This window comes from Lepus europaeus, chromosome 9 (genome assembly GCF_033115175.1).
Source record: "Lepus europaeus isolate LE1 chromosome 9, mLepTim1.pri, whole genome shotgun sequence".
Taxonomy (NCBI): Eukaryota; Metazoa; Chordata; class Mammalia; order Lagomorpha; family Leporidae; genus Lepus; species Lepus europaeus.
Genome location: NC_084835.1, coordinates 31,020,621 through 31,047,329, shown reverse-complemented (window position 1 = coordinate 31,047,329; position 26,709 = coordinate 31,020,621). Strand labels below are relative to the sequence as shown.

At 45.6% G+C, this 26,709-nt stretch overlaps 2 protein-coding genes across 2 annotated transcripts in view; both read left to right on the top strand.

Annotated features, from left to right (window-relative positions):
* The window catches only part of DNAH12 (dynein axonemal heavy chain 12), a 215,349-nt gene extending 207,038 nt beyond the window's left edge, over positions 1–8,311 (top strand). Inside the window, exons 71-73 of the mRNA XM_062200177.1 lie at positions 153–244; positions 6,591–6,658; positions 8,121–8,311. Of these exons, the coding sequence (XP_062056161.1) occupies positions 153–244; positions 6,591–6,658; positions 8,121–8,311 (351 nt within the window). The remainder of the gene's footprint in view (positions 1–152; positions 245–6,590; positions 6,659–8,120) is intronic.
* A 1,880-nt stretch (positions 8,312–10,191) lies between these two features.
* Positions 10,192–26,096, top strand: ASB14 (ankyrin repeat and SOCS box containing 14). Its single transcript, XM_062201125.1, has 9 exons — positions 10,192–10,361; positions 13,006–13,062; positions 13,376–13,509; positions 13,605–13,763; positions 19,397–19,659; positions 21,989–22,140; positions 22,890–23,433; positions 25,257–25,410; positions 25,918–26,096. The coding sequence occupies exons 1-9, from the start codon at positions 10,240–10,242 to the stop codon at positions 26,094–26,096; spliced, it is 1,764 nt and encodes a 587-aa protein (XP_062057109.1). The 5' UTR covers positions 10,192–10,239.
* The last annotated feature ends 613 nt before the right edge of the window (positions 26,097–26,709 follow it).

Sequence of the window (26,709 nt, the reverse complement as noted above, 5' to 3'; positions counted from 1 at the left end):
AATGCTTGAACAAGAACTATACAGAATAAAATTTTTTTGCAATCTATGAATGAAAAAAAAATTAGTAGTTGAAAAAGCTGTCTTAAGTATCCCGCTGATTTAGCAGTTTTCCGCAGAAGTCTAAGCTGCCTGTGTGTGCCTCTCCCCTTCAGGTTATTCCTTCTGATAAATCCGACACGTCGCCAGAAGACGGCGTCTACATCCACGGGCTGTACCTGGACGGCGCACGCTGGGACAGGGAAAGGCCAGTAGCTGCAACTGCAACACCCTTTCCACTATAGATGAATCATAGCATACAACAGCGGGCTGCTTCTTAGTTCATTTTTTTTTTTTTAAGCCAAAAGGCCTTTTCTAAGAAATCAAGTAATAGGGCCGGTGCCACGGCTCACTTGGTTAATCTTCTGCCTGCAACGCTGGCATCCCATGTGGGTGCCGCGTTCCAGTCCCAGTTGTTCATTTTCCGGTCCAGCTCTCTGCTGTGGCCCGGGAGGGCAGTGCTTGGGCCCTGCACCCACATGGGAGATCAGGAAGAAGTACCTGGCTCCTGGCTTAGGATCGGCGCAGCACCGTGGCAGCCATTTGGGGAATGAACCAATGGAAGGAAGACGTTTCTCTCTGTCTCTCACTGACTATAACTCCACCTGTCAAATAAATTTTAAAAAAAGAAATCAAGTAATAAATAACAGCAGATTTTTTATGTAAACTCTAACTCAGATTGGAGTAATTGTTTTTAGGTACTGAACAGATTTTAGGCAATATCTTAGTGGCTTTATTAGTAGAAAAGTTAGCCGAAATCACCTCTCTGCTCTTGATTTATTACTGGTACCTTCCATTTTGTAATATGTAGGACACCTCACTTGTTAAAATTGAATTATTTATATATTTGAGAGACCGAGTCAGAAACAGAGACAGAGAGCACTCCCATCCCTTGGCTCACTCCCTTAGTGCCTGGGCACCAAAGCAGGACTCAATCCATGCCTCCCACGTAGCTTTCAGGGACTCAACCACTTGAGCCATTCCTGCTGCCTCCCAGGTGTGCATTAGCTGGAAGCTGGAATCAGGAACAGATCTAGGACTTGAACTCTGTCACTCTGATATGGGATGCAGGTGTCCCAATTAGTATCTTAACTGTTAGACCAAATGCCCATTCTTTGAAAAAAAAAATTTTATTTATTTATTTATTTGAAAGAGTGACAGAAAGAGAAGATAGGAGAGACACAGAGAGTAGGAGAGATCTGGAGAGATCTTAGTTCTGCTGCTTTACTCTCAGATGGCTGCAATAACCAGATCTGGGCCAGGCCAAAGCCAGGAGTCAGGAACTCCATCCTGGTCTCCCAGTGTGTGGCAGGAATCCAAACACTTGACCCATCTTCCACTGCCTTCCCAGGCATATTTGAAGGGAGTTAGATTGGAAGCAAAGCAGCCAGGACGCCAATGGTTACTCATATGGGATGGTGGCAATACAACTGTTTAATCTGCTGCTCCACAATGCTGGCTGAAACACCATTTTGACACTTCACTTTTAAACAGTTTACAGTTACAATAAAGTTCCCATTTCTATTAATGAATAGAAAACTTTTTTCTTTCATCAAGATATTTAGAATAGGGACTGGCCCTGTGGATTAAAGAGTTAAGCTGCTGCTTGTAGTCAGGTATCCCATATGGACACTGGTTTGGGTCCCAGCTGCTCCACTTCTGATCCAGCTCCCTGCTGGTGTGCCTGGGAGGACAATCCTTGGGCCTCTGCACCCATATGAGAAACACCAAGCTTGTGGCTCCTGCCTTCAGCCTGGCCCAGTTCCGGCTGTTGGTGACACTTGGGAAGTGAACCAGCAGATGGGATCTCTCTCTCTCTCTCTCTCTCTCTCTGTTTCTGTCTCTGACTTTCAAATGAAGAAATAAACCTTTTTAAAATATATTTAGGATAAATATTGAATTTCCTGCTATTTCTGTTTGAAATAAATAGGGATAGGAAAGAAGAAGGGGACGTAGTTTCCTTGGAACCCTGGACTTCAACAATCCATTTTTTGACCAAATCCTCTGTTTCCAGAGTCAGGGTTAGATTGTGCTACCAAGGAAGCATTAAAGACTGAGACAGGGGAGGCCAGCGCTGTGGCGCAGTGAGTTAATCCTCTGCCTGCTGCACTGGCATCCCATATGGACACTGGTTCTAGTCCCAGCTGCTCCACTTTGATCCAGCTCTCTGCTATGGCCTGGAAAAGCAGTCAAAGATGGCCCAGGCACTTGGGCCCCTGCACCCACATGGGAGACTGGGAAGGAGCTCCTGGCTCCTGGCTTTGGATCAGCACAGCTCCAATCATTGTGGCCAATTGGGAAATGAACCAGTGGATGAAAGACCCCTCTCTCTCTCTGCCTCTCCTTCTCTCTCTGCGTAACTCTGACTTTCAAATAAATAAATAAATCTTTAAAAAAAAAAAAAAAAAAACTAGGTAGGGGCTGGCACTGCTCTGATCCAGCTCTCTGCTATGGCCTGGGAAAGCAGTCAAAGATGGCCCAGGCACTTGGGCCCCTGCACCCACATGGGAGACTGGGAAGAAGCTCCTGGCTCCTGGCTTTGGATCAGCACAGCTCCAGTCATTGTGGCCAACTGGGGAATGAACCAGTGTATGAAAGACCTCTCTCTCTCTCTCTCTCTGTCTCTCTCTCTCTCTCTCTCTCCTCTCTTCTCTTTCCTCTCTTCTCTCTCCTCTCTTCTCTCCTCTCTGCCTCTCTTTCTCTCTCTGTGTAACTCTGACTTTCAAATAAAAAAAAAAAAAAACTGAGGTAGGGTCTGGCACTGGCATAGTAGGTTAAGCCTTCACCTGAAGTGCAGGCATCCTATATGCACTCTGGTTTGAGTCCCAGATGCTCCACTTCTGATCCAGATCTCTGCTAATGACTTGGAAAAGCAGTGGAAGATGGCCCAAGTGCTTGGGCCCCTGCACCCACGTGGGAGACCTGGAAGAAGCTCCTGGCTCCTGGCTTCTGCCTGGCCCAACCCCAGCCATTGGCAGCCATTTGGGGAATGAACCTGTGGATGGAAGACCCCTCTCTCTGTGACTCTGCCTCTCAAATAGATAAATCTTTTTTTTTTAATTTTGTTTTTTTTTTAATATTTATTTTATTTATTTAAAAGACAGAGTTACAGAGAGAGAAGAGACAGAGAGAGAGGTCTTCCATCCGCTGATTCACTCCCCAGATGGCCGCAATGGATGGAGTTGCGCCAATCCGAAGCCAGGAGCCAGGAGCTTCCTCTGGGTCTCCCATGTGGGTGCAGGGGCCAAGGATTTGGGCCATCTTCTACTGCTTTCCCAGGCCACAGCAGTGAGCTGGATTGGAAGTGGAGCAGCCAGGACTAGAACTGGCACCCATATGGAATGCCGGCACTTCAAGCCAGGGCTTTAACCCACTACACCACAGCGCCAGCCCCAATAAATAAATCTTAGAAAAAAAAAAGAAAAGAAAAGAAAAAGACTAAGGAAAAAGGGCATAAAAAGGATTAAGCAAGTGATTCTGGAGAGGTAATCCTGAGACAGTATGCGGAGACTCAGCTACACATGGTTCATTCAATGACTTCTTGTTTGTTTGTTCATCACTATACTTCCATTTTTTCTTGATTTACTTTGCTTTATATGTTTGTTCATTTTTTCCTCTTCTTTCCAACAATCAATGTGTCAAAGTGAAAATAAACCAAGTTTTTAAAAAAATTTATTTATTTTACTTGAAAGTCAGAGTTATGCAGAGAGAGAAGGAGAGCAGAGAAAGGGGTCTTCCATCTGCTGGTTTACTCCCTAATTGGCTGCAACGGCCGGAGCTGTGCTGATTCCAAGCCAAGAATCAGGAGCTTCTTCCAGGTCTCCCACACAGGTGCAGCGGCCCAAGGGCCTGGGCCATCTTCTACTGCTTTCCCAGGCCATAGCAGAGAGAGGGATAGGAGGTGGAGCAGCCAGGACTCGAACTGGTGCCCATATGGGATGCCGGCAATGCAGGTGTTGGCTTTACCCGCTGTGCCATAGCGTTGGCCCCCAAATTTTTTAAAGATTTACTTATTTATATGAAAATCAGTTACATAGAGAAGGAGAGGCAAAGAGAGGTCTTCCATCCGCTGGTTCACTCCCCAGTTGGCCACAACAGCCTGAGCTGTGCCGATCCAAAACCAGGAGCTTCTTCCAGGTCTCCCACGCAGGTGCAGGGGTCCAAGTACTTGGAACATCTTATACTGCTTTCCCAGGCCATAGCAGAGAGATGGATCAAAGTGGAGCAGCCGGGACTCAAACTGGAACCCATATGGGATGAGAGTACTGCAGGCAGCGGCTTTACCTGCTATGCCACAGGGCCAGCCCCCAGATTTTATTTTTAGAAGTATTTTTTAAAAGCTTTAACTGAGGGGGGCCAGCCCCAAACACCAGAACTTCTTATTCTTACGTAACTGTAACTTAATATTCATGAATCAACCTTTGCTCATGCTTCCATCACGCTCTGCCCTCCCCAGACTTCGGTACCCACCTTTATATATTCTTAACATCCATGAGATCAACTTTTTTTAGAGTCCATGTACGAGTGAGATCACGCATTACTGGTCTTTCTGTGTTTGGCTTATTTCACTTAACATAATGACCTCCGGATTTGAGCTGTTTTAATGGGTGAATAGTATTCCGTTGTGTGTATGTACCCCATTTTCTTTATGCATAAAGGGGCACTTAGGTTGTTTGCATTTCCTGGCAATTGTGAACAGTGCTGCAATAAACCTGGGAGCACAGATGTGTTTTCCACAGATATCATCTCCCCCGGGTGGACACTCAGCACTGGGATTGCTGGGTCACATAGCGGTTCTGTTTTCACTTTTTGAGGCACTTCCATACTGTTTTGCAGTGGCAGTACTGATCTGCATTCCCAGCAGCAGTGTGCAAGGCTTCGCTTTTCTCCACATCCTCATCAGTGCTCCTTACCTTGTGGTCTTTTTGATAACAGCAAATCTAAATGGAGTGATGGGACATCTCATTGTGATTTTGGTTCACATCTCCCTGATGATTGGTGATACTGAGCATTTTTTCTTGTATTCTTGGCCTTTTATATGTTTTCCTTTGAGAAAACGGTTTAGATTTATTATCCGTTTAAAAAGTAGAATTATTTACTATTTGCTATTGAATTGTCTTTGTTCCTTAGACATTCTGGCTGTTAACTCCTTGTCAGATGTTTAACTTAAAAATCTTGTCTGTCATTCTGTAGGGTGTCTCTTCACCATGTTGGTTGTTTATTTTGTTATGCAGAAGTTCTTTAATTTGATGAAATCTCATTTGCCTCTTTTTTTCTTTATTTTGTTTCCTGTTTTTTTGGGTTCTGATCCAAAAAATCCTTGCCCATTGCAATGTCATGAAGCATTTCCCGTATATTTCCTACTACTAGTTTCAAAGTTTCTGGTCTTACACTTAGGTCTTTAATCCATTTCAAGTTGATTTTTGTACATGATGAGAGATGGGTAGGGGTATCTAGTTTGATTCTTCTGTATATGGAGGTCCAGTTCTCCAAGCACCGTTTGTTGAAAAACTGTCCTTTTTCCAACGAATATTCTTAGTACCTTTGTCAAAGATCAGTTGGTTGTAGATCTCATAGGTTTACTTCGAGAATCTTTTTATTGTTCCATTGGTCTGTGTCTTTTTTTTTTTTTAATGCCAGTATAATACTGCTTTAATTGCTGTAGCTTTGTAATACATCTTAAAGTCAGGTAATGTAATGCCTCTTACTTTGTTCTTTTTGCTCAATATTCTATTGGCTATTTGGGGCCTTCTGTGGTTTAACACAACTTCTTGTTCTCAGTGTTATTTAAAGATTTATGTTTTTACTTGAAAGGTAGAGTTAAGGAGAGGGAAAGGCAGAGGCACAGAGAAGTCTTCCACTCACTGGTTCACTGCCCAAATGACCACAATAGCCAGGATTGTGTTGTTTGGTCCAACAGAACGAAGCCAGGAGCTTCTTCCAGTTTCCCACGTGGGTGCAGGGGCCTGTGCACTTGTTACATCTTCTGCTGCTTTCCCAGGCACATTAGTAGGGAGCTAGATCAGATATGCAACAGTCAGGACTTGAACATCCATATGAGATTTTTTTTTAAAAAAAGATTATTTATTTGAAAGGCAAAGTTACAGAGAGGCAGAGGTAGAGAGAGAGAGAGGTCTTCCATTCACTGGTTTACTACCCAGATGGCTGCGATGGCCAGAGCTGTGCCAATCCAAAGCCAGGAGCTGCTCTGGTCTCCCTTGTGGGTGCAAGGGCCCAAGCAGTTGGGCCATCTGCTGCTTTCCAAGGCCATAGAAGACAGCTGAGTACCAGTACCCATATGGGATGCTGGTATTGCAGGCGGTGGCTTAAACCCCTTCGCCACAGGGCCAGCTCCTCCACTTTACCTTTCTTTCATTTTTTTTTTCCTTCTCAATGCTGCTGCTGCTTTTTTTTTTTTTTTTAATACTTGTTTTCCTCCGTATCTCTGGTCCTGTCTTAAATTAAAAGCCAGCGTGTAAGTAGCAATCTGCTCTAAGAAGCCAATTTCATAAATCTTGTTATTTCTAACAAGATTTGTCAATTTCTCTTCACAGTGGATTGCTTGCTGAACAATATCCCAAACTTCTGTTTGACCTGATGCCCATCATATGGATTAAACCAAGTAAATATGCTTTTAACAAGATTTCTTCAAGTTGGGGGGAGAATAATTAAGGTGCTATTAACTGAGCCCCAATAAGTTTCTGTTCAAACCTTTTAAGATTTAGCTCCATTATAATAAATTATGATGGAATATTGACATTGGATATCTACTGTTCTCCATTTTTATATGTGGTATGTGTATAACTTAAAGACTGTCATTTTGCATTTCTATGCTTTTAGCCCATGGGATATATCATTTTCCTTTCTTTTTAAAAAATTTCTTTTATTTATTTGAACAACAGAGAAGCAGGAGAGAAACAGTGACAGACATAGATCTTCCATCTGCAGGTTCACTTCCCAAATGCTCCTGGAATTTGAGGTCTCCCATGTGGATGGCAGGGGTTCAAGTCCTTGAGCAATCAGTTGCTGCCTCCCAGGGTGCACATTGGCCGGAAGCAGAGCCGGAACTGGAAACCCTCACACCCCATTATAGGATGTGGGTGTCCTGACTGGCTTAACCTCTGTGCCAAATGCTACCCCCCAAGGTGTATCACTTTCTTTACCCCTCCCCAACACATCTACAATGAATTTTGGAGATCGTGCAGTTACCCATCCATATTTTGATCCTGAATTCCTTTTACAGACAGCTCAGCGACACAAAGAAGCCTGACACGGTCTCCCGTGTCTCCTGCTGGTGAGCAGCATTCTCTGGCTTTTGGAAACCCTAGGAGCTTCAGACATAGACAGGGAAGCCTTAGGCATAGGCAGGGTAGAAGCCAGCATTAACCCACTTGGTCCTTTCCTCCTCCTGCTATCATTTGCCCACAGGTCTGAGAATATTTGGCTCACTCTTTTGTTTTCTCTTACCAATTTTTTTAAAAAATTCTTAAATACCAGTAAATGAGAACATTTGTAAATCACCACCCAACCTCTCAAATATTTTCATAATTAATGTGAGTCAACTGTGATGATCAGAAATATGGCCTTAGCTCCTAACATCTGGTACCTGACATTTCAGGAATTGTACATAGATTGTTTCTGAGTCGGTTAGAGTTGATGTGTTTTTCCTATTAACAATGTAAACACAAATAGAAACTTCCGCTTCTAATGTATGGGTTTCTTATCTAGAGCTCCAAGCAGCTGTGATTCTCCTTTTGTGCCTTCCCTACTGCCCACCCTGCATTTTTTGTTCCTTCTTCACTACCTTCTCCCTCGCTTACTCCTTCCTTATAAATCCTCTTAAGTTTCTTCATGGCTGCTAAGTGATTTTAAAACCAATTCTAGTCTTCTAGTCCTAGAATCGTAGTCCATATGAAATAACTTGCCTTGCTTTACAACATAACTTAAAAAAACTTTCAGGTCTGCAAATCTCATAATCAAGACCTTAAATTCAGGACCAGCCATTTTATTGCAAGATAAATGCTGTTCTTTTAGTACAGTGGCTATTGCCCCTTTAATAAGTGAACATTTCCTTTTCTTTCAAGCTCAAAAGTCTCAGATTGTGAAATCCAGTGCCTATGTCTGCCCCCTCTACAAGACAAGTGAACGCAAAGGAACCCTTTCCACCACAGGACATTCCACGAATTTTGTCATCGCAATGTCATTGAAAACAGACCAGCCCACCCAGCACTGGATCAAGCGTGGGGTCGCTTTGCTTTGCCAGTTGGATGATTAAATTGGACAAATTTAAAAAGTATTTGTAAGAGTAAAGAAAACCATTTCTTAAAAATATATTTAAATATTAAATATATTAAACATGTTTTTAATAATACATTATAGCTTATTTAATGTGTGTGTGTATATATATATATATATATGTATATATATATATATTTAAAAATCAAGTACCTGGTGTCATTCTGCATAGTGGTCTTTGTGATTGGTTTTTGTATGGTTGTCCTCTCTGTTATGCCACTCTAGGTTGGAATGGAGCCTTCTAAGTGGACTCATAAAGTTACAGACATCTCTGGAAGGAAAATGTGAAAAGAGGGTTCCTTTGAAGCATCTAAAAAACCTTTGAAGTTTTTACTTCCTTCTTTAAGTTTTATATATATATATATTTATATATATACACACACACATGCTTATACATGCTTACATATATATATATATTTGTAAGCATGTATATATTTTCCAAATATATGTGAAATTGAGGGGATTAAATGATAAAACTTAAGAAGTTTTATCTCTTTCACATGTGTTAGGTCATTTATTTCTTCCACTTCAGTGATATTTTACTTTCCACTCAACTACCAGAAGTGATTATACTTGAGCATTTAAAATTGGGCAAGAAATTGTCAATAAGGAAAATACTGAGCCAGTTACAGAACTATATGTTCATATATCTAATACAATGACTTCATTTCCCAAGTACTCCTGTGAGAAGGAAAGGAGGCTCAAAACTTCCTTTTCAACTGGCTGGAAATGTAAGGTGCTCCCTGCATTATTTTTAACAATTAATATATTACTTAATATGCACTCATAATATTAGTGTACATTAAAATACTTCAACAAAAGAAAAATTTCATTTCACCTATTTTTGTGTGTGTAGAGTTAATTCTTTTCTTAGAATTCCAAGGACACTTGAGGCCACCATTCCATAACCCAGAGAAAATACAGGTGCAGCTACCCAGAGAATTTGGATTGTTTACCAGTCACTATTGATAATTCAGTGACCCAGACTCTTAAGTGGGAAGTTGATTCTACTTTTCAGTGGCTATGTGCGTGAGTTTTATGAGAATGAATTCTCTTCTTGGTCAGCCTCCCCCCCCCATAAAAGCTTTTTATTTCAGGAATAAAATATTCTGTCCTTTAAATTTGAAGAATGTAGCATAAAGAGGTCATGTTTTCAAACAGAGCTAAACCACATTTAAAAAACAAGGAGAATGTGCCAAACTGTCTCATGATCGGGTATTTATAGTAGAGCTATTAATGGAGTGGTCACCACAGGCGATTGGAGATCCTAAATAGAAATGAAAATTCTGAAGCTTGCATATGCTAATGCTTAACTGTGAAAGCCTCAGTGCTGTCCTGAAGGAGATAACAAAAGGTAAACCTTCTTTGGTATGTGATCGAACCTATTCCATGCTAAAACTTAGCAACTGCCTAGTAAAATACATTGGTTTTTACTCCTGCTATTCCTGTTCTATGTCGTAGTTGGAGAGGACGTTTATTTCTATAACATGTTTATTTTTCATGTTTACTATTAAAATGTATTTTCAGCCAGCTGCGTGGGAAAGATGTTCTCTTGGGGAAGTGCTATGATCACTCAAACTCACGAGCCAGGATGAGCATTTTGAGTGTTACCATGACACTGCCCTAAGTTTTGTATGAAAGGCTGTGTTTTCTGAATAAGCTTGAAATAAATGGCTACTCAGGGAAGCTTCTAATTTATGTGGGATCTGTAGCAGTCCAAAACCGGGTTTAAGTTTATGGAAAAAAGTTAAATGAATATATTGCTTAATAAATGTGCATTTTCTATATTTGGCAATCCTACCAACTTTCAGGCTGGCTGACTTTGTTATAATTTAAGATGCTCTTTTCACAATCAGAAAAATACTTTGAGTCCATTGTGCCTTCCCTGTCGGCCTGTCCACGGCTGGCATGGAGTATGACCCCAACGACGAGGAAGTGGAGGAGGACTTGGACACCCAGCTCACCATCCAGCGGAGTCTGCAGGACGCCCACAAGCCAGGAGCAGCACAGCACACAGCTGAGGATGACAGGTGACGGGTTCCTCCCGGGCACGGTCCGGTTAGGTATTCCACAGGTGAGGCTTGTCAGTGGCATCATTCTACAAGGACAAAGACACAGAGAGGGGTCAGAAGACAAAGAGCTGCAGTGCACCGATCTGTAAGGTAGGATGCCCCCCCAGTCAGGGACAATTGGAAAAGAATTGAGAATTGAAGCAGTAAAGAAAATAGTTGAAGGAGGCTCGGAGCAAATCTGGGACTGGAAATCAGAAGAAAGAGCGAAAAGAGGAGAGGCAGGGGCCAGGGAAGAACTGTAGCACACCGTGGCTTTGGGAAGCCAGACAGGCACACATCCAGCCAAGATCCCCAGAGAGCCATCCTGAACCTCCGTGCAGGTGCTGGTCCAGTCAGATCACAAGGGGGAGTTAAGTAAAGGGAAACCCAGAGGACAGCAGTCCCTCTTGAGGTGTGGACTCAGAGTCCTGTCATGACGAGCAGAAAAGGACTAGGGGTCCCTCGGCGGGGAAAGAACTGGCTTCTGGCACTCCACGGGCACGCACACCTGGTGAAACGTGCTGTTGGCTGACCAGGGACCCCAGCCCCCTGCCCTAGTGACCACCGTTTTCTCGGGGGTGATAAGCCCGGGTTGCTTGCAACGGTGACCTCTGCTTTCCTGCTGAAGGGAAGACTGATGAAATGCTTTCGAACCTCAAGATAGTTTATGATTACAGAGATGACAAAGTCCATCAAAACTCATTTATTTTGAAAGGTAACACACTCATGGGGTGATCGCTGGGTGCGTGCCACACTACTGTAAGAACGTACTTGGTAAACATGAACTCCCTCACGTTCTCACTCTGTCTGTGAGGCAGGTGCTGTGGAGTTTTCATGCGGAAACGGGGGCACGAGGAGGGAGAGGTCCAGTGCTGGCAGTGCGCTGAACCACACCCCATTTCTGAACTTCTGCGTCTAACGTAGGAATGAGCTCTAAAATAACCTGTAAAGTTTTGTAGAGAAATTGGGTCTATCAGATTCTTTGTTAATTAGTCTTGTGATTGAAATTTAAACATGCAAAACTAAAAAACTCTGAACTCATAATTTTAGGTTGAAAGGCATGAGATTGGCTAAGTAAAGCATACTTAAATGTTTCAGAGAGTGAAATGGAGTCTAGTCATAAATTTCATTTGCTCGACTTGGCAAGAATTGTATGATGCTTAGGAAGTCTTACTGATTTGAAGGAACTAGAAAACTGGAATGTACTTGAGACAGATGTCCAGGTCCTAATTCACGGAGCCTGTGAATTTACAACCTTACATGGCAAAGAGGAAGAAGGCCACAGGTGGTACTAGGGTGCTGATCACCTGCCTTCAAGATGGGACAAGTAGCCGAGGTTATCCAGGTGGGCCCAATGGAATCACCAGTGAAAGGGAGGCAGGAGAGAGAGAACTCAGAAATGGCAGAGAGGAGGATGTAGCCCGACGCTGCTGGCTCTGAAGCTGGAGGAAGGGGCCTACAAGCCCGGAAATGTAGGGGCCTCTAAAAGCTGGGAAAAGGCGAAGAAGTTGTCCCCTGGGGCCTGCGGAAGGAAGAGGGCCCTGCTGCCTTCTGATTGCAGCCCAGGAGATCCATGGGGTTTCTGAGTCACAGAACTGGAGGATCGGAAGTCAGTGTTGCTTCTAAAGCACTGAGTGGTGTGTGGTGGTCCCGCACAGTGCCCCAGAAAGATAACAGTACTCAGTCTAGGAGCCCAGATCTCAGTTTAAGAGCATTTAAGTGAACAAGTCGTTAAGGAAGACAGATCATCTGGGGGAACTGATTCTCTTCAACCGAGTCTGTTGAGAAATCAAAGAAAATGGAAAAGTGACAGACCTTCTTGACTAGAAGATAGTCCTAAACAGAACTTTAAAATGTCAAATTATTTTATAAAATGTATTACTTAAACTGCTAAAAGTGTTTTCTGAGCATGAATTCTGTTTTTAAAAACCCACACCATGATGACAAAATTTAAAAAAAAAAAAATCTGTGATTGAATCATTATCTGGGGGCCAGTGCTGTGGCTTAGTAGGTTAAGCCTGAGCCTGGGGTCTGGTTCAAGTCCCGGCTGCTCCACTTCTGATCCAGCTGCTTGCTAATGCACGTGGGAAAGCAGCAGAGGATAGCCTAAGTTCTTGGGCCCCTGCACCCATGTGGGAGACCCAGAAGAAGCTCCTGGCTCCTGCCTGGACCAGCTCCAGCCATTGGGGCCATGTGGGGAGTGAACCAGCAGACGGAAGACCTCGCGCTCTCTCTCTGCCTGTCAAATAAATGAATAAATCTTTAGCATGTGACAGTGAGAGTGAGAGTTGCAGCCCTAGGCAGGTTTGCTTCAGTTGTGCACCCCCAGGGGGCTCTCTCCAGGCTGGTACAGTCCTCGCCCTGAGGAAGCTCAGGTTGCACTGAGGGAAGACAGGCCGGGAAGGGGGCACCCGAGGACCAGTCAAGGCCGTGGGATGAGGCCCCAGAGCACCACCAGGAATCACCCAGAGCAGAGCTTCTGTCCCGGTCTCAGTCGTCACCCCTCGGGAGGGCTCCGTCCTTGGACTCTTGGTCCACTGACTCTTGGTTCCAAACCCCACTGGCTTTGGTTTTCCGTGGGATGCCTCCACCCTTCCCTCACACAGGTGTCTCTTCTGCGCAGCTTCCCTTCCACGGTGAGCGCCGAGTATAAGAAGATAGTTGACAGCATAGAGACAGTTAAGTACTCTTCCTGTTCTAGCCCGGTGCTCCCCTCTCAGCTCGGGAAGCCCAGAAACAGCTGCTCCTCGAGGCTGCGCACTGGGCGGGGCTGACGTGGGCACAACCTGGCCAAGAGCTGCAGCTGCCCGTGGGAAGGTGCTGCTGGGGCGCACAGGGGCCCAGGTGGTGTGGTCTGCCAGGAGACGGGCTCCGCCCTCCACTGTCCGTCCCAGGCCATCTGGACGTGCCTTTTTGGTAAAAGGCAGCCAGGCCGGCGGGGTTCGGGAGCGGTGCGCGCCAGATGTGAACCTGCTCTCCTCCGGCCTGCTAACAGGTGAGGAAGATGCCCTGGCGCAGCTGGCCCAGCACCACTCCGCTTTCGATGAGGCAGATGGGATGGGGTGGACCCCTCTGCATAAGGCTGCAGCGCAACTCAATAAGAACATTCTGGAGATAACCCTGAAGGGTAAACTGCCCCTACCTCTTGCTGACGCTTCTGAGTGATGAGTCGGGAGCTCATCTGCGTTTGTTAACCCGTGCGCTATGATGAACACATTTCAGCCTCAGAAGCCAGAGTGTGGGAGCGGCGCACAGAGCAGGGGGAAACGCCGCTGTTCCTGGCCGTCAGCCACCGCCTCGTCGAGAACACCGGCTTTCTTCTCATCAACGGCTGCGACCCGGATGCTAAGAACTTCGAAGGCAATTCTCCTCTCCACACAGGTGAACGGGCGCCCTTTCTCCGGAGAGGAGCCTGGGGCTGCGGGCTTCCACCGGGCTTCCTCCGGGCCTCCTCCGTGCCCGCGGGTTTCGGGCAGCTCCTCGTGCCCGCTTGCAGCCCTGTCTGCCCAGACCCCTGTCCCCGACCCGCCAGGAGCTTTCCCAGGGCCGGCTTGTGCCCAGGAGACCTCTGCCCACATAGGACTGGCTTGTTGGTCGCTGGTGTAGACCTGACCTGGGAGGGGTGGGGCGGGGCGGGCAGCCGCCAGGGGGCGCTGGCTGAAAACTGTGGGGCGCAGCCAGCCTCCGGATGAGACACTGGCCTCCCTGACCCCCGCAGCGCCCTGCAGGTTTATGCTCAGGGCTGCTTCAAGAGAGGGCCTCCGGAGCAGAGAATTGCAGGTGAGTGCGAGAGTGGCAGATTGAAAACACCTGGGGAATTCAGCAACCATCCGCTGACCTCCACCACCACCACCACCACCACCACCAGGACCCCGAAAAGCTGGTGGCCAGCAAGAGGCTGAAGACTGTGACCCTGGGAGCTCCCCACGTAGCCCAAACACACACTCCCACGGTGACACCCACCACCCGCAAGCCCTGCCCACAGGCAGAATTTCCAACCTGCTCAGAAATCCTCAGCTCTTGAGCACATAGCCAAGGATTAGCTAAGCAATATCCTCCACAGACAACATGGAGATTATTCTAGAGGTAAGAATGTAGGGAAAATAAAATGTAAAGGGAAATTATTAATTTCTAAAAAGATTAATGAAATAAAAGGAAGCTACAAGAAAAAGAACAAAAAAAGTTCTTACAAATTATAAATAGGCAAAATAAAAAAATCACAACAGTGCTGGAAGATGGTATTTAGAAACAAATTCCAGAAGAAAAAGATAAGAAATGTAAAATTGGGGCCAGTGCTGTGGCATAATGAGCTAAATCTCAGCTTGTGGCACCGGCATCCCATATGGGCTCAATTCAAGCCCCAGCTGTTCCACTTCTGATCCAGCTCTGAGCTGATAGCCTGGGAAAACAGTAGAGGATGGCCCAAGTCCTTGAGCCCCTGCACCCACGTGGGAGACCAGAAGAAGCTCCTGGCTCCTGGCTTTGGATTGGCACAGCTCCAGCTGTTGCAGCCATGTGGGGAGTGAACCAGCAGATCAAAGATTTTCCCTCTCTCTCTCTCTCTCTCTGCAATTCTGCCTCTCAAATAAATAATTAAAAATATATAAAAAAAAAAAAAGAAAATTAGAAGGGTGATCCAAGGTGAGCAAGATGCGAATAGCAAGAGTGATGAAAAGATAACAGACAAGATGGAGACAGCCTCTCAGGGATGAACTAAGTCAAGACAAAGGTGTCTGTAAGAAAGGACAAGCTGAGCTCGCTCAGTGAATTCAAGACCCAACATCCGGGACACTTTGGTTTCCCATCTTGGAGAGGTGGCAGTTCGTTCGTTCTTTCTTTCTTTTTTTTTTTTTTAAAGATTTATTTGTTTATTTATTTGAAAGTCAGAGTTACACAAAGAAAGAAGGAAAGGCAGGGAGAGGTCTTCTGTCATCTGCTGGTTCACTCCCCATTTGGCCGCAACGGCCAGAGCTGCACGGATCTGAAGCCAGGAGATTCTTTCGAGTCTCCCAAACAGGTACAGGGGCCCAAGGACTTGGGCCATCCTCTAATGCTTTCCCAGGCCTTAGCCAGAGAGCTGAGTCGGAAATGGAACAGCTGGGACTCGAACTTGCGCCCATATGGGATGCTGGTGCCACAAGCTGAGATTTAGCTCATTATGCCACAGCACCGGCGCCAATTTTACATTTCTTATCTTTTTCTTCTGGGAAAAATATGGGATACCAGCACTGCAGGTGGTGGCTTTACCCGCTACACCACAGTGCTGGCCCCAGATTGCAGTACTTTCTACAGCACATTATGCACAAGAGGTTCCTAGCGTTTAGAATGCACACTGGCAGCTAGAACGATTCCCCACACACCCCTGGACCCAGTAATCAGTAACTGCAGAGCTTGGATAAAATTAGGTGTGTTAAGATCTTGAGGGACTAAGGGTAATCATCCGATTGGGAATTAATAGCATAAATGCAGAAAAGCTAGTCATCAGAGCATTTTGGTTAATAAAGTGGTTCAGAATAACTTCTAAGAAATTGCATTTATTTTTAAATCTTAACTATTATTTAGAAATAAATGCAAATAGCTAAGAAAAGGTTAGCAAACATCTCAAAGAAGTGAAATTATGGCTCTCTTATTTTTTCCATATATATAGTCTAACTTTATTAAACACAAGTCCCTGTTGTCATTTTTTTAAAAGAAAAGTGTTTTAAAAATAGCTACCCAGTCACCTGGAGCAAAGAGAAGCTTCGACAAGACAGCTGAGAAGTAGGGGAAAAAGAAATACGTCACATACAAAAGATGAGAAATCAGAGTGGTGTCAGCCTTCTCAAAGGTGACTAGGAGCTTGGTGAAACTGGTGCAGAACAGGCTTTCAAATTCTGAAGGAAAACCATTTCCAACTGAAATTCCACATTTAGCCAAACTCAAATATGATGGTGGATGACAGACATATTTCTAAAAAAAACAAAAGTTTGGTGTCCAGGAAGCAGGATCCCACTGAAGAGGTAGGCAGCAGAGATCCCACCCCCTCACTCCCCAGGGCAACGTTGGCCGGTGCCCATGGCACATGACATGTTACAGAGCCCCAGGCCCAGGCTGGAACAGTCAGGGGCCGCGTGCAGAGGCGGCTTCAAGACCACGGTGGGACAGGAACGAATGCCTTGAAAGTGCACTTAAGATGGTTTAGAGTTTGGGATTGAATTCATGATAAGCGAATTGAAAACTAAGCTACTGAAATGTCAAGTGTTAACCAGGAGAACAAGAAGGGGAATAGGAAAAGCAGCCTGATTGTGGTCCAGCTTTGAACAGCAGGCGTGATCATCACAAGGTAAACAATAGAGAAAAGTTTTGCTCTGAATGTCTTAGAAGGTTGGTGGGATGAGCCAGGTGCAGCTGTGTGAGTTGAGGAGGAGAAAACAAGTTAAGGCCTCACTTTCCATGGTGAGGCGGCATTAGGTTAGACCCGCACTGAAAAATACAAGGTAGCCGTGTAAGCAGGTTGTTAATGCCAAAGAAGGAGAAGGAACGCAGGGAAAGGGAGAGGGCCGGAGTAACCCACTCTGCTCAAACCTCGCACGGGTGTGAGTGGTCAAGTAAGACAAGAAGGAGAACAGCCGCAGAGGCGGACGTGGGCCCCTGCCTAGCGTCCTACAAGATGCTCCCTTGGGCTTTGAATTGAAGGGAAAACACAGGCAGAGGAGCCTTCTACAGAACAGCAGCTCGCAAGCTACGAAACCCCAGAGAGTGAGAAGAATTCTGGTTCAGGTCTGACTTCTCTGAATCGGTGTCCTTGTGTGTAAGATAGGGAATCGGGGTAGTTACCTGGTGTGTGAGTAAAAGCCACGTGGGAAAAAATCAGGACTCTGGGGCCAGTGCTGTGTCACAGCAGGTAAAGCTGCCGCTTGGAGTGCCGGCATCCCATATAGGCACAGGTTTGAGTCCTGGCTGCTCCACTTCCAATGCAGCTCTCTGCTATGGCCTGGGAAAGCAGTAGAAGATGACCCAAGTCCTTGGGCCCCCTGCACCCAAATGGGAGACCCGGAAGAAGCCTCTGGCTCCTGGCTTTGGATCGACACAGCTCTAGCCGTTGCAGCCATTTGGGGAGTGAACCAGCGGATGGAATACTCGCTCTAGCTCTGCCTCTGCCTCTTTCTAACTCTGCCTTTCAAATCAATGAATAAATCTTAAAAAAAAAGTGCACCAATGTGCAAAGTCAATCTTAAAAAGGGCCTTTATTTATTTATTTAAAAGAGTTATCTGTATGCTTGAAAGTGTTACAAAGAGAGGGGGAGAGACAGATGGGCCATCTGCTCCTTCACTCCACAGATGGCCTCAATGGCTGGGGCTGGGCCAGCCGAAACCAGGAGCTTCACCTGGGTCTCCCACGTGGGTGGCAGGAGCCCAAACACTTGGACTGTCCTCTGCTGCTTTCCCAGGTGCATTAGCAGGGAGCAGGATCAGAAGCAGAACAGCCAAGACTAGAATGAGTGCCCATAAGGGATGCTGGCGTGGCAGGCAGCAACCTCAGCCACTATGCCGCAGTGCCAGTCTATTTTATTTTTCTGACTACATGATCATTTGATCATTTTCTTCACAGAGACCCTCCAGGGGCTTTCTGTGAGCACGTTTGGAGAAACACAAGCCAAAACCCTATTTTCTCTGGGCTCGACCACTCCCCCAAACATGCACATCAAAATTATATATTAGTCATTTATTGGCTGAGGTAGGTGCTATTGCTATCTTGGCTTTTCTTTGCAACCAGCCGTGGAGCTGGTACTGTGGCATAGAAGTTTAAGTCTGCATCTGTGGTGCCGGCATCTCATGGGCACTGGTTCTAGTCCCAGCTGCTCCACTTTCAATCCAGCTCCCTGCTAATGTACATGGAAAAGTAGCAGAAGATGGCCTGAGTACTTGGGCCCCTGCACCCATGGGGAAGAACCAGCAGAAGCTCCTGGCTTCTGGCTTCTGTATCTCTACCTTTCAAATAAATCTTTTGAGGAGAGAGAGACAGACAGAGAGACGGGGGAGGAGAGGGAGAGAGACAGAGAGACAGGGGGAGGGAGAGAGACAGAGACAGAGAGCGAGAAACCAGTGGCAACATTGCCAGGACTGTCCTGAGGACTTAAGGTACCATTTTCCAAGAAAATTAAGATGACAGGTGAGCATGTGTTCATGTATTTCAACCTCATAGGCAGCCAGGTAGACAATAATTCATCATGACTTACAGACAAATAGTCCACTGATGTAAAGTACTATTACTGTCATTTGCTGCATGCCTCATTTTACAATCTGTCTCCTAAACATAGTGCTGGAGCATGGGGCAGGCATTGTGGTATAGCAACGAAACTGCTGCTCGGGGCCCCCGCATCCCATGTTACAGTGCCTGCTGAGCTCTGCTTCCAGTCCAGCTGCCTACTGAAGTGTATGTACCCCGGGAGGCCACAGGTGATGGCTGAAGTGCTTAAGTCCCCACCACCTATATGGGAGACCCGGATGGAGTTCCAGGCTCCTCATTTCTCATTGTTGTAGGCATTTGGGGGAGCAAATAGCATATGAAGGATGCATCTCTGTCCCACAAAATAATAATAATAATGATAATAATAACACTGGAGTATGGGGGTAGGTAGAAGAGCTCCTGAGAGATCTGAAGAAGGGTAGGAATTTGACCTATAGGTCAAGACAGCAATTGGAACGCCAGAACCCCTCATCAGAGTGCCCAGGTCGAAGTCCAAGCTCTGCCTCCAGTTCCAGCTTCCTGCTCATGTGCACTCCAGGAGGCAGCAGTGAGGGCTCCAGCACCGGGGTCTCTGCCACCCGAGTAGGACACCTGATGGAGATCTGGGCTCCTGGCTGTTGGAGGCATTGGGAGAGTGAACCGGCAGATGGAAGATCTCTGTATTTCTGCCTTTAAAATACCCTAATTTAAAGCAAGCAAACACACGTCTGGGGACACCAGCCAACGTGATACTCTTACTTTCTATTTGAGCATTAACATGTCCACCTTGCTTCTAATTTCCCAGCTGTTCTGCGCGACTCCTACGACGTGGTCGCCCTGCTCATCAGCCACAGAGCCAACGTCAACCTGCGCTGTGCCAACGAGAGGACAGCTCTGCACGAGGCAGCCAAACTGGGCCGACGGGACATGGTGAAGCTGCTGCTGGCTTCCGGGGCGCACCCTGACGCGCGGAGCTCCTACGGATTCACCCCTCTCGCTCTGGCTGCCCAAGGTGGCCACACGGAAGTCATGGAGATGCTACTGCAGAAAGGCAAGGCTTTCATGCCAGTGCGCACGCGCCCGGGCTAATGTGCCACGGGCTCTCCTCGTGATGGAGAGCTTCAAAATAACAGAAGATCACTTCTTCTGTAAGCCTGAAGGGAATGTCTGGGAGGAGTATGTGCTGCTGTTGGCTCCTACAAAGCCTAAATAGAGATTTTCCTTTTTGGTGTGTCGTTGTTTCCCTAAGAGTACAGGGACACAGGCTACTCCTGTTCTCTCACCGTGCTAAGGGGAGGGTTCTATTTTTTTAGTTTTTTATGGTGTTAGCCTTTACTGGAATCATGAAATCAAAGACCTTGCAAACTCCCTACACGTTGTCCCTGTGTAAGCTAAGTTGTAAGGCGGTTTCATGTCATCAAATGCCTTTAGATTCTGGGAAATTCTTCCTAGTTTCTTGTCTTTGGGTTCCATTTCTTCACTCAGTAATAACCAAAATTCCAAGAGAAGGGGAAGGCAACCAGTGCTTACCTAGAAGGTTCTGAGTGACAGGAATGAAGCTACCCGTGGTGCCTCATGCTGCCTCTTGAGACCTGGGAGGCGGGTGCATCCTCATTGTGCACTGGAGGGAAGGCAAGGCCAGATACTGAGCTGGAGGCGGGACTTCCCTCCCAACACAGCCTCCAGCCCTGAAGCCACTTTAGATCCTGGTTTAACACGCAGGGAACCTTTGCTCAGAGAACTTTGGCACTTACTGTCTTTGAGGGGCGCTCCACTGACAACACGGTTGGGTGAAGCAATATAGTATCTGAAGCTTTTTTGCAAGACGCAAACTTGTAACCATACTGAACAATGTCCTCATATCAAAATTGCCTTCTTTCTCCTCCCTATTCCAGAAGCTCGCTCCCTCGCTCCCTCACTCCCTCTCTCCTGCACGTTCCCTCTCTCCACTCTTTTGTGAGACAGTCCTGGTCTCTACTATTCTAGATGGCAAGGACTCCTGCATTCCAGAACAGCCTGGAGATTTCGATTTTTCCTCAATCTTTGCTATCCCGTGTGGGAAGCTGATTTTCAGTGTTTGGCCACCAGACACTTTAAGTACGATGTTTACAAGGAATGGCCTAAGAAATGTCTTCAGTCATTTGCTCGAAAAACAAAGTCAACACTGGACCTTTTACCTTTGAGGAGGGAGGAGGACCCTTTTGTATAGATTATTCATTAAAACACAGAAACTCACAGGAGGCAACAGATACTCCAGTATCCTTGAAAGAGACAAGTATTGGTTCACCGCAGCGAGGCCAGTAAGCATTTCCCCACACAGCCCCTTTACAAAGCAGTCTGCACAAAGGGACAGAGATAGTAACCGGGAGAGCCAGCCATTGAAGCCACGTCTGTCTGATTGCAGGTGCCATTACTACACTGCCCAGCGAGGCTGCAGTGGCAGTGTGGCATCACAGAAATGATTCTGGGTCCAGGAGACCTGTGCTCGGCTTACTGGCGTGTGTGTTTGGGGAAGGGCCCTGGAACTTCCAGGGATTGCCGTAACACTGGGCAATCTGCACCTGGAAGCACATGATCAATGCTCAGGAAATGGAGGCTCCTTAGACTTCTTAATGCATTCTAGGAATGGGGTTCTTGGGCAGCCACTGTACCCTGAAGACTCTTAGGGAGTCTGTTTAAAGTCATCACATCTGTGAATATACCCAGAATGCTCTCATCAACTTTGTCCATGTTACTGAGCAGTCTTCAACAACTGAGCCAGCATCCTGTCCCCTTCTTCCACCTCCCAGCTCCCTTCACAACCTCAGCCTGAGCCTCCCCTAGGCAACATTCTGTCTTCTTACCCACACACTCCCATGACACTTAGCATACAGGGCTCTACAGTTCACCTTGTAGCTGTCAGCCACTTGCAGCTTCAACTAAAAACAACTGCAGAATCTCTGACTGTGAACAGTCCCCTGAGAACGGGTGAAAACTGAACAAATGCACTTTTCCACCCAAACACCATTAGCAGCTGGCATGGAGATACAGCTCAGTATTTTAGTATCATGTGATGAGTTAAGGGGGATTTTGTAGGCTGGCCCAAAAAGTTAAACTACCTTTTATGAAAAGTCTTTATATTGGAATTGTCAAGTTTCAAACAAATAATATTACTGAAAGCCAATTTACTCATGTTAGAAACTACTTATAGTATTTTCTTCCTTTATCAGCTGGTTTATAAATTGCTTAGAGCACGAGGTACACATTTTCTCTGATTCTTAGCGCTCTGTAGAGTAGGTGCTCAGTTACTGCATTGTGGCACTGGTGATGCATTTTTAAGGTTGCCTAAGCAAGACAGTGGAAAATAATTTTTGCTTAAAAAGACTCCCTCTTCCTAGGAGCTAATGCTCATGGTCAGGCGTCTGATTCTTCTTCCATCCTGCTGGAAGCTGCTAGAGGAGGAAACCCGGACTCTGTGACTCTCTTGCTCGAGTATGGAGCTGATGCCAACATCCCTAAGAACTCAGGTCACCTGCCCATCCACGTGGCTGCTGACAGGGGCCACCTATTGTAAGTTCAATTACATTACTGTAAATAACAGATAAAAGAGCCATGGTTTTCATGTTTTGTATGAAAGAGACAGAGGTCTTCCAGCCCCTGGTTCACTCCCCCAGTATAATAGCAGGGGCTTGGGCAAGTTGAAGCCAGGAGCCAGGGACTCAAATCTGAGGCTCCCACATGGGTGCGGGAACCCAGAGGGTTGAAGCCAGGAGCCACGAAGTCAATCTGAGGCTCCCACAGGGGTGCCAGGGACCTGAATGGCTAAGCCCTCTGATTCCTAGGGTACTCATTAGCAGGAAGCTGGACTTAGCAGCAGAGCCAGGACTTGAACCCAAGCACCCAGAAATGGGTTGCACGGGTTACCAAGTGGTGTCTCACTCACCATGCCAAACTCCACACACCACAGCTTTATGTTCTTTATCTCGGATGCTGCAACTTAAACACTCCAAGGGTAAGAAATTCTTGACCAGCTGGAGAGTGAAGCCAAGTCCTGACTGTAGCCACTGAAAGGACCAAGAGCTATTTTATCATCAGGTCTGAAATGACAGGCTAATTCAGAGTCTTACAACCTAGAGCGTAGGTCAATAGCACCTGGTATCTGAGCTTTTGGATAAAGAAGCTATGCTTTTTTTGTTAGAGAAATCTAAATACTACCTGATAGTAAAACCTTCCAGTGTCAATATAAAATAATCATAGACTGGTTAAGGCTGCAGCTTGGCAAATATGATTTTGAAATGCACTTTGACATTCTTTCTCAGAGCTCTAAAGATGTTGGTTCCAGTTACAAATCCTGCTGCCATTAAGCAGAGCGGGATCAGTCCAGTTCACTGCGCGGCAGCAGGGGCACACCCTCAGTGCCTGGAACTTCTCATCCAAGCTGGATTTGACGTGAACTTCATGCTAGATCAGAGAATTCGCAAACACTACGATGACCAAAGAAAGTCGGCTTTGTATTTTGCGGTGTCAAACGGTGACCTCTCTTCAGTGAAGCTGCTTCTGGGTGCGGGAGCTCTGCCTAATCAAGACCCAGTGAACTGCCTGCAGATAGCCCTCAGAATGGGCAACTACGAGCTGATAAGCCTGCTGCTGAGGCACGGGGCCAATGTGAACTACTTCTGCAGAGTCAACCCTCTGCATTTCCCGTCCGCACTGCAGTACACGCTGAAAGATGAAGTCATGCTCAGGATGCTGTTGAATTATGGGTACGATATCGAGCTATGCTTCGACTGTCCTCACGGGGACAAAGTTCACCCTTTATATAGTTTTGAAGGCTGGACCTCTACAGTTATCAAAGACACCATGGTAAGTCCCCGTCAGCTGCCTTACCTCGCGGTCACGATCTGTAGCTCTGGACCCCCAGCAATAGAAGGTCATGGCTGGAAAGATTCTAGTGTGACATATGTGGTAAAATGACTCTGATGAAGACAGCAGTGCAGAGAGGTAAAAGGTACAGGAAGTTGAGGAAGCAGTGCTGCGAGTCTGCCGAGCTTTGTTGGGGAGTTTGATGAAAGCAGCACAGCCCTAGTCAAGTTTGGAAGAGGGAACACAGCGTGAGACTCAAATTGGCCTTTTTCTTTGAGCTATCTGGCTAACATGCTTCTGATATCTCCACCCTTACATGTGTGGCCCTTTCATGGTTCCCATGTTATTAAATGGTTTGCTTTGGTAACCTGATGAAAAGGACAAGAAATGAATCTAGCGGACTGGACATCTCGCTTGCTGTCCTCACGCCACACTCCTGGTTCTCCCCACCCTGAGGGGTGACTGCTGTGTCCCGGACTTGAGTTCTTTCCCGATTCAAATGGCTCCCGTTCTTCAGGCCTCATTTCAGGCACCAGCTCTCGGGAGAGGCCCTGCCCTGTCTCCCATGTTCTAGGTAGCTCACTCCCCCATCATTCTCGCATGCTGCTCATCTCTTCCACAGTATTTATCACTAAGAGGACCATTTTAGTATTTTACCGATATACTGAATATAAACATTTGCTCATTCCTTTGCTGTTTACAGATCTGCTTAGCATACAATGGATATTCTTTAAATACTTGAATTAACAGCATCAAGATTTGAAAACAGAAATGAGCAGGCAAGTGGGTAGCCTAGTGGTTAAGATGCCCACATCCCACCTCAAGAGTACCTGTACTCTATACCTAGTTCCAGTGTGCTGCTTAGGCAGACCCTCGAAGGCAGCAAATGATGGCTCACTGTTTGGGTCCTTGCCACAAAGGCTGGAGACCTAGATTGCATTCCTAGCTCCTGGCTCTGCCCCTACCTCCAGCCTCCACCCTGTTCTGGCCCAATCCCAGTCCGCAGCAACTATAGGCATGTAGGTAGAGAACCTGTGGATGGGAGTGCTCTCCTATTTCTCTCATTAAAAAAAAAAAAAAAAAAAAAAAAATTTTAAATGAAATGCTGAATTGAAAGAATACTACGAATCAGTTTTTAAGACAGGCAAAATATTTAATGATTATCTTCAGATGATTGATATAGGGCTTTGTTTCTACATTATTAACTTGGCATTTAGAAATACATGTTGGATTACTTCTTGATTGTTCGCAGGGTGCTAACTTCTCTTTGGGGCATCTTATCTAAAAGCACTTATGTGCAGAACCTGTCATACCCCTCACACGGCAGGGTAGGATTAGGTTATAAGTGGCAGAAAACCCTGAGATAAGAATAACTTTAACAAGACGGCTCATTGCCTTCTCATATACCAGAAGTGTCAGTCTTGTCACATGGCTTCATGATTCCCAGAATAAACTCACATCCACATTTGAGGAAGGAGCACAAACCATGCCCCTGCTGAGAGTTGCTCCCACTTCCACTTAAAAAATCTCTCTGGCTACAAGGTAGTCAGGTGGCCACACGTAGGTGCGAGTGAAGTTAGAAAGGAAACCTTTTTTCTAGAAGCCAGCTGACTGAAGAGGTTAACAGATATTATGGAAGTCACTGTCACACAGCAAATACATCTTTTATGTGTGGAGTTCTGAAGGCACAGGTATTAGAACAGATTTTCGTGTGCAATGCCTCAGTTTATAACTGAGGAACGTGAGACTTTGGATTACTATGCTAACCACACATCCTTGGCGCCTTCCATTGACTTCGACGGTGTTCTGATTTTCCCCCTCAGTTCTGTGAAGTGATGACGTTGTCATGGCTGCAGCATCTCTCTGGGAAGGTTGTTCGAGTGATGCTCGATTATGTTGATCAAGTTCAGATCTGTTCAAAGTTAAAAGCTGTGCTCCAGAAACAGGGGATCTGGTCAGAGATCCATTTTATCTTGAGTGAGTATCTTTTTTGTAGAAAACTTACTGAAATACCAACTGTACTCTCATTTTTATTTTTAGAACACTTTTCTCTTCTGGTTAAAAGCTTGACCTAAAGAAGTCAGAAAAATGCTATTCTTATCTTTAAGTGTTACTATTATTTACAACTAAATTTATATTACAGTCATTTCCCAATAGATAATGTTAGATAACCGCTTATTATATAAGCAGGTAACACTTTTCTCCCAATCCAGATAAACTGTGACCGTGTGATGAGAAAAAGCTATGATCTAAATTTATAGAGGGTATCAAATGACCCTTCCCCAAACAAAATGCTTCCAAAGTAGCACACTGGATCAAATATTTCATTTCTCCATCGGTGGCGATGTTCAAGTATAGCAAATAAAAAACCTTGGTAGCTTAAGTATTAAATGTATCAAATCATTTGATAATATTTACTAGCTAAACCCCAGGATCACTAAAACCTACTCTTTTAGTTAACGTGCCTATTTCTTTTATTTTTAGCAAACCCTCGCTCACTAAAACATTTGTGCCGCCTAAAGATCCGGAAGTGCATGGGACGTCTACATTTGCGATGCCCCGTCTTCATGTCATTTCTTCCACTACCCAATCGTCTAAAAGCGTATGTCCTTTACAAAGAATATGACCTTTATGGACAAGGAATTTTTACAGGAACCTGGTAATCAAGCTGCTCCAGAGGAAAAGGTAAAAGTATGTATTTCTTAAAGTATGAATCAAATGTAGTTTATACTCTGTAAAATGTTGCTCTGAACATAGCCTTTCAACCTACAAATGGCTAGCATTGTAAGGCATAATTTAAAATAACCCAAACCCAAATAATACAAATTTCAATTAAATACACCTGGTCCAATTCCATATTGACCTTAAGCATACAAACTCAATTTCTGTGTGCTCAAATTAGATGATGCCATCTCTGACAATTCAGTTTTTTATGGGGAACATCACCTGCATCTTAGAGACTGGACTGAACGTAGGCTTACCGCATTCTGTGACTTAGAAGCCAGCTCTTCTTGTGCAGAAGTCCTAATGCCAATATAATTTGATAGTATTTCCTTGCAGAGTCTAGTACAAAGATGGGGTAATTCAGTTAATTGAAATAGAACCTTCCAGTGAAATTCCCACAGTGTCCCTTCTTCCCACAATGCCCTCGTTATGGCTGGTGGGATGGGAACTGAAAGTGTTTTCAAACAGATGGTAACTTATGGCTTCTGCAGTGAACCTAGCCTGGTACCTGAAAGGGCAGGGTTCACAGAGCAGCAGTTCTAAGATGATGGT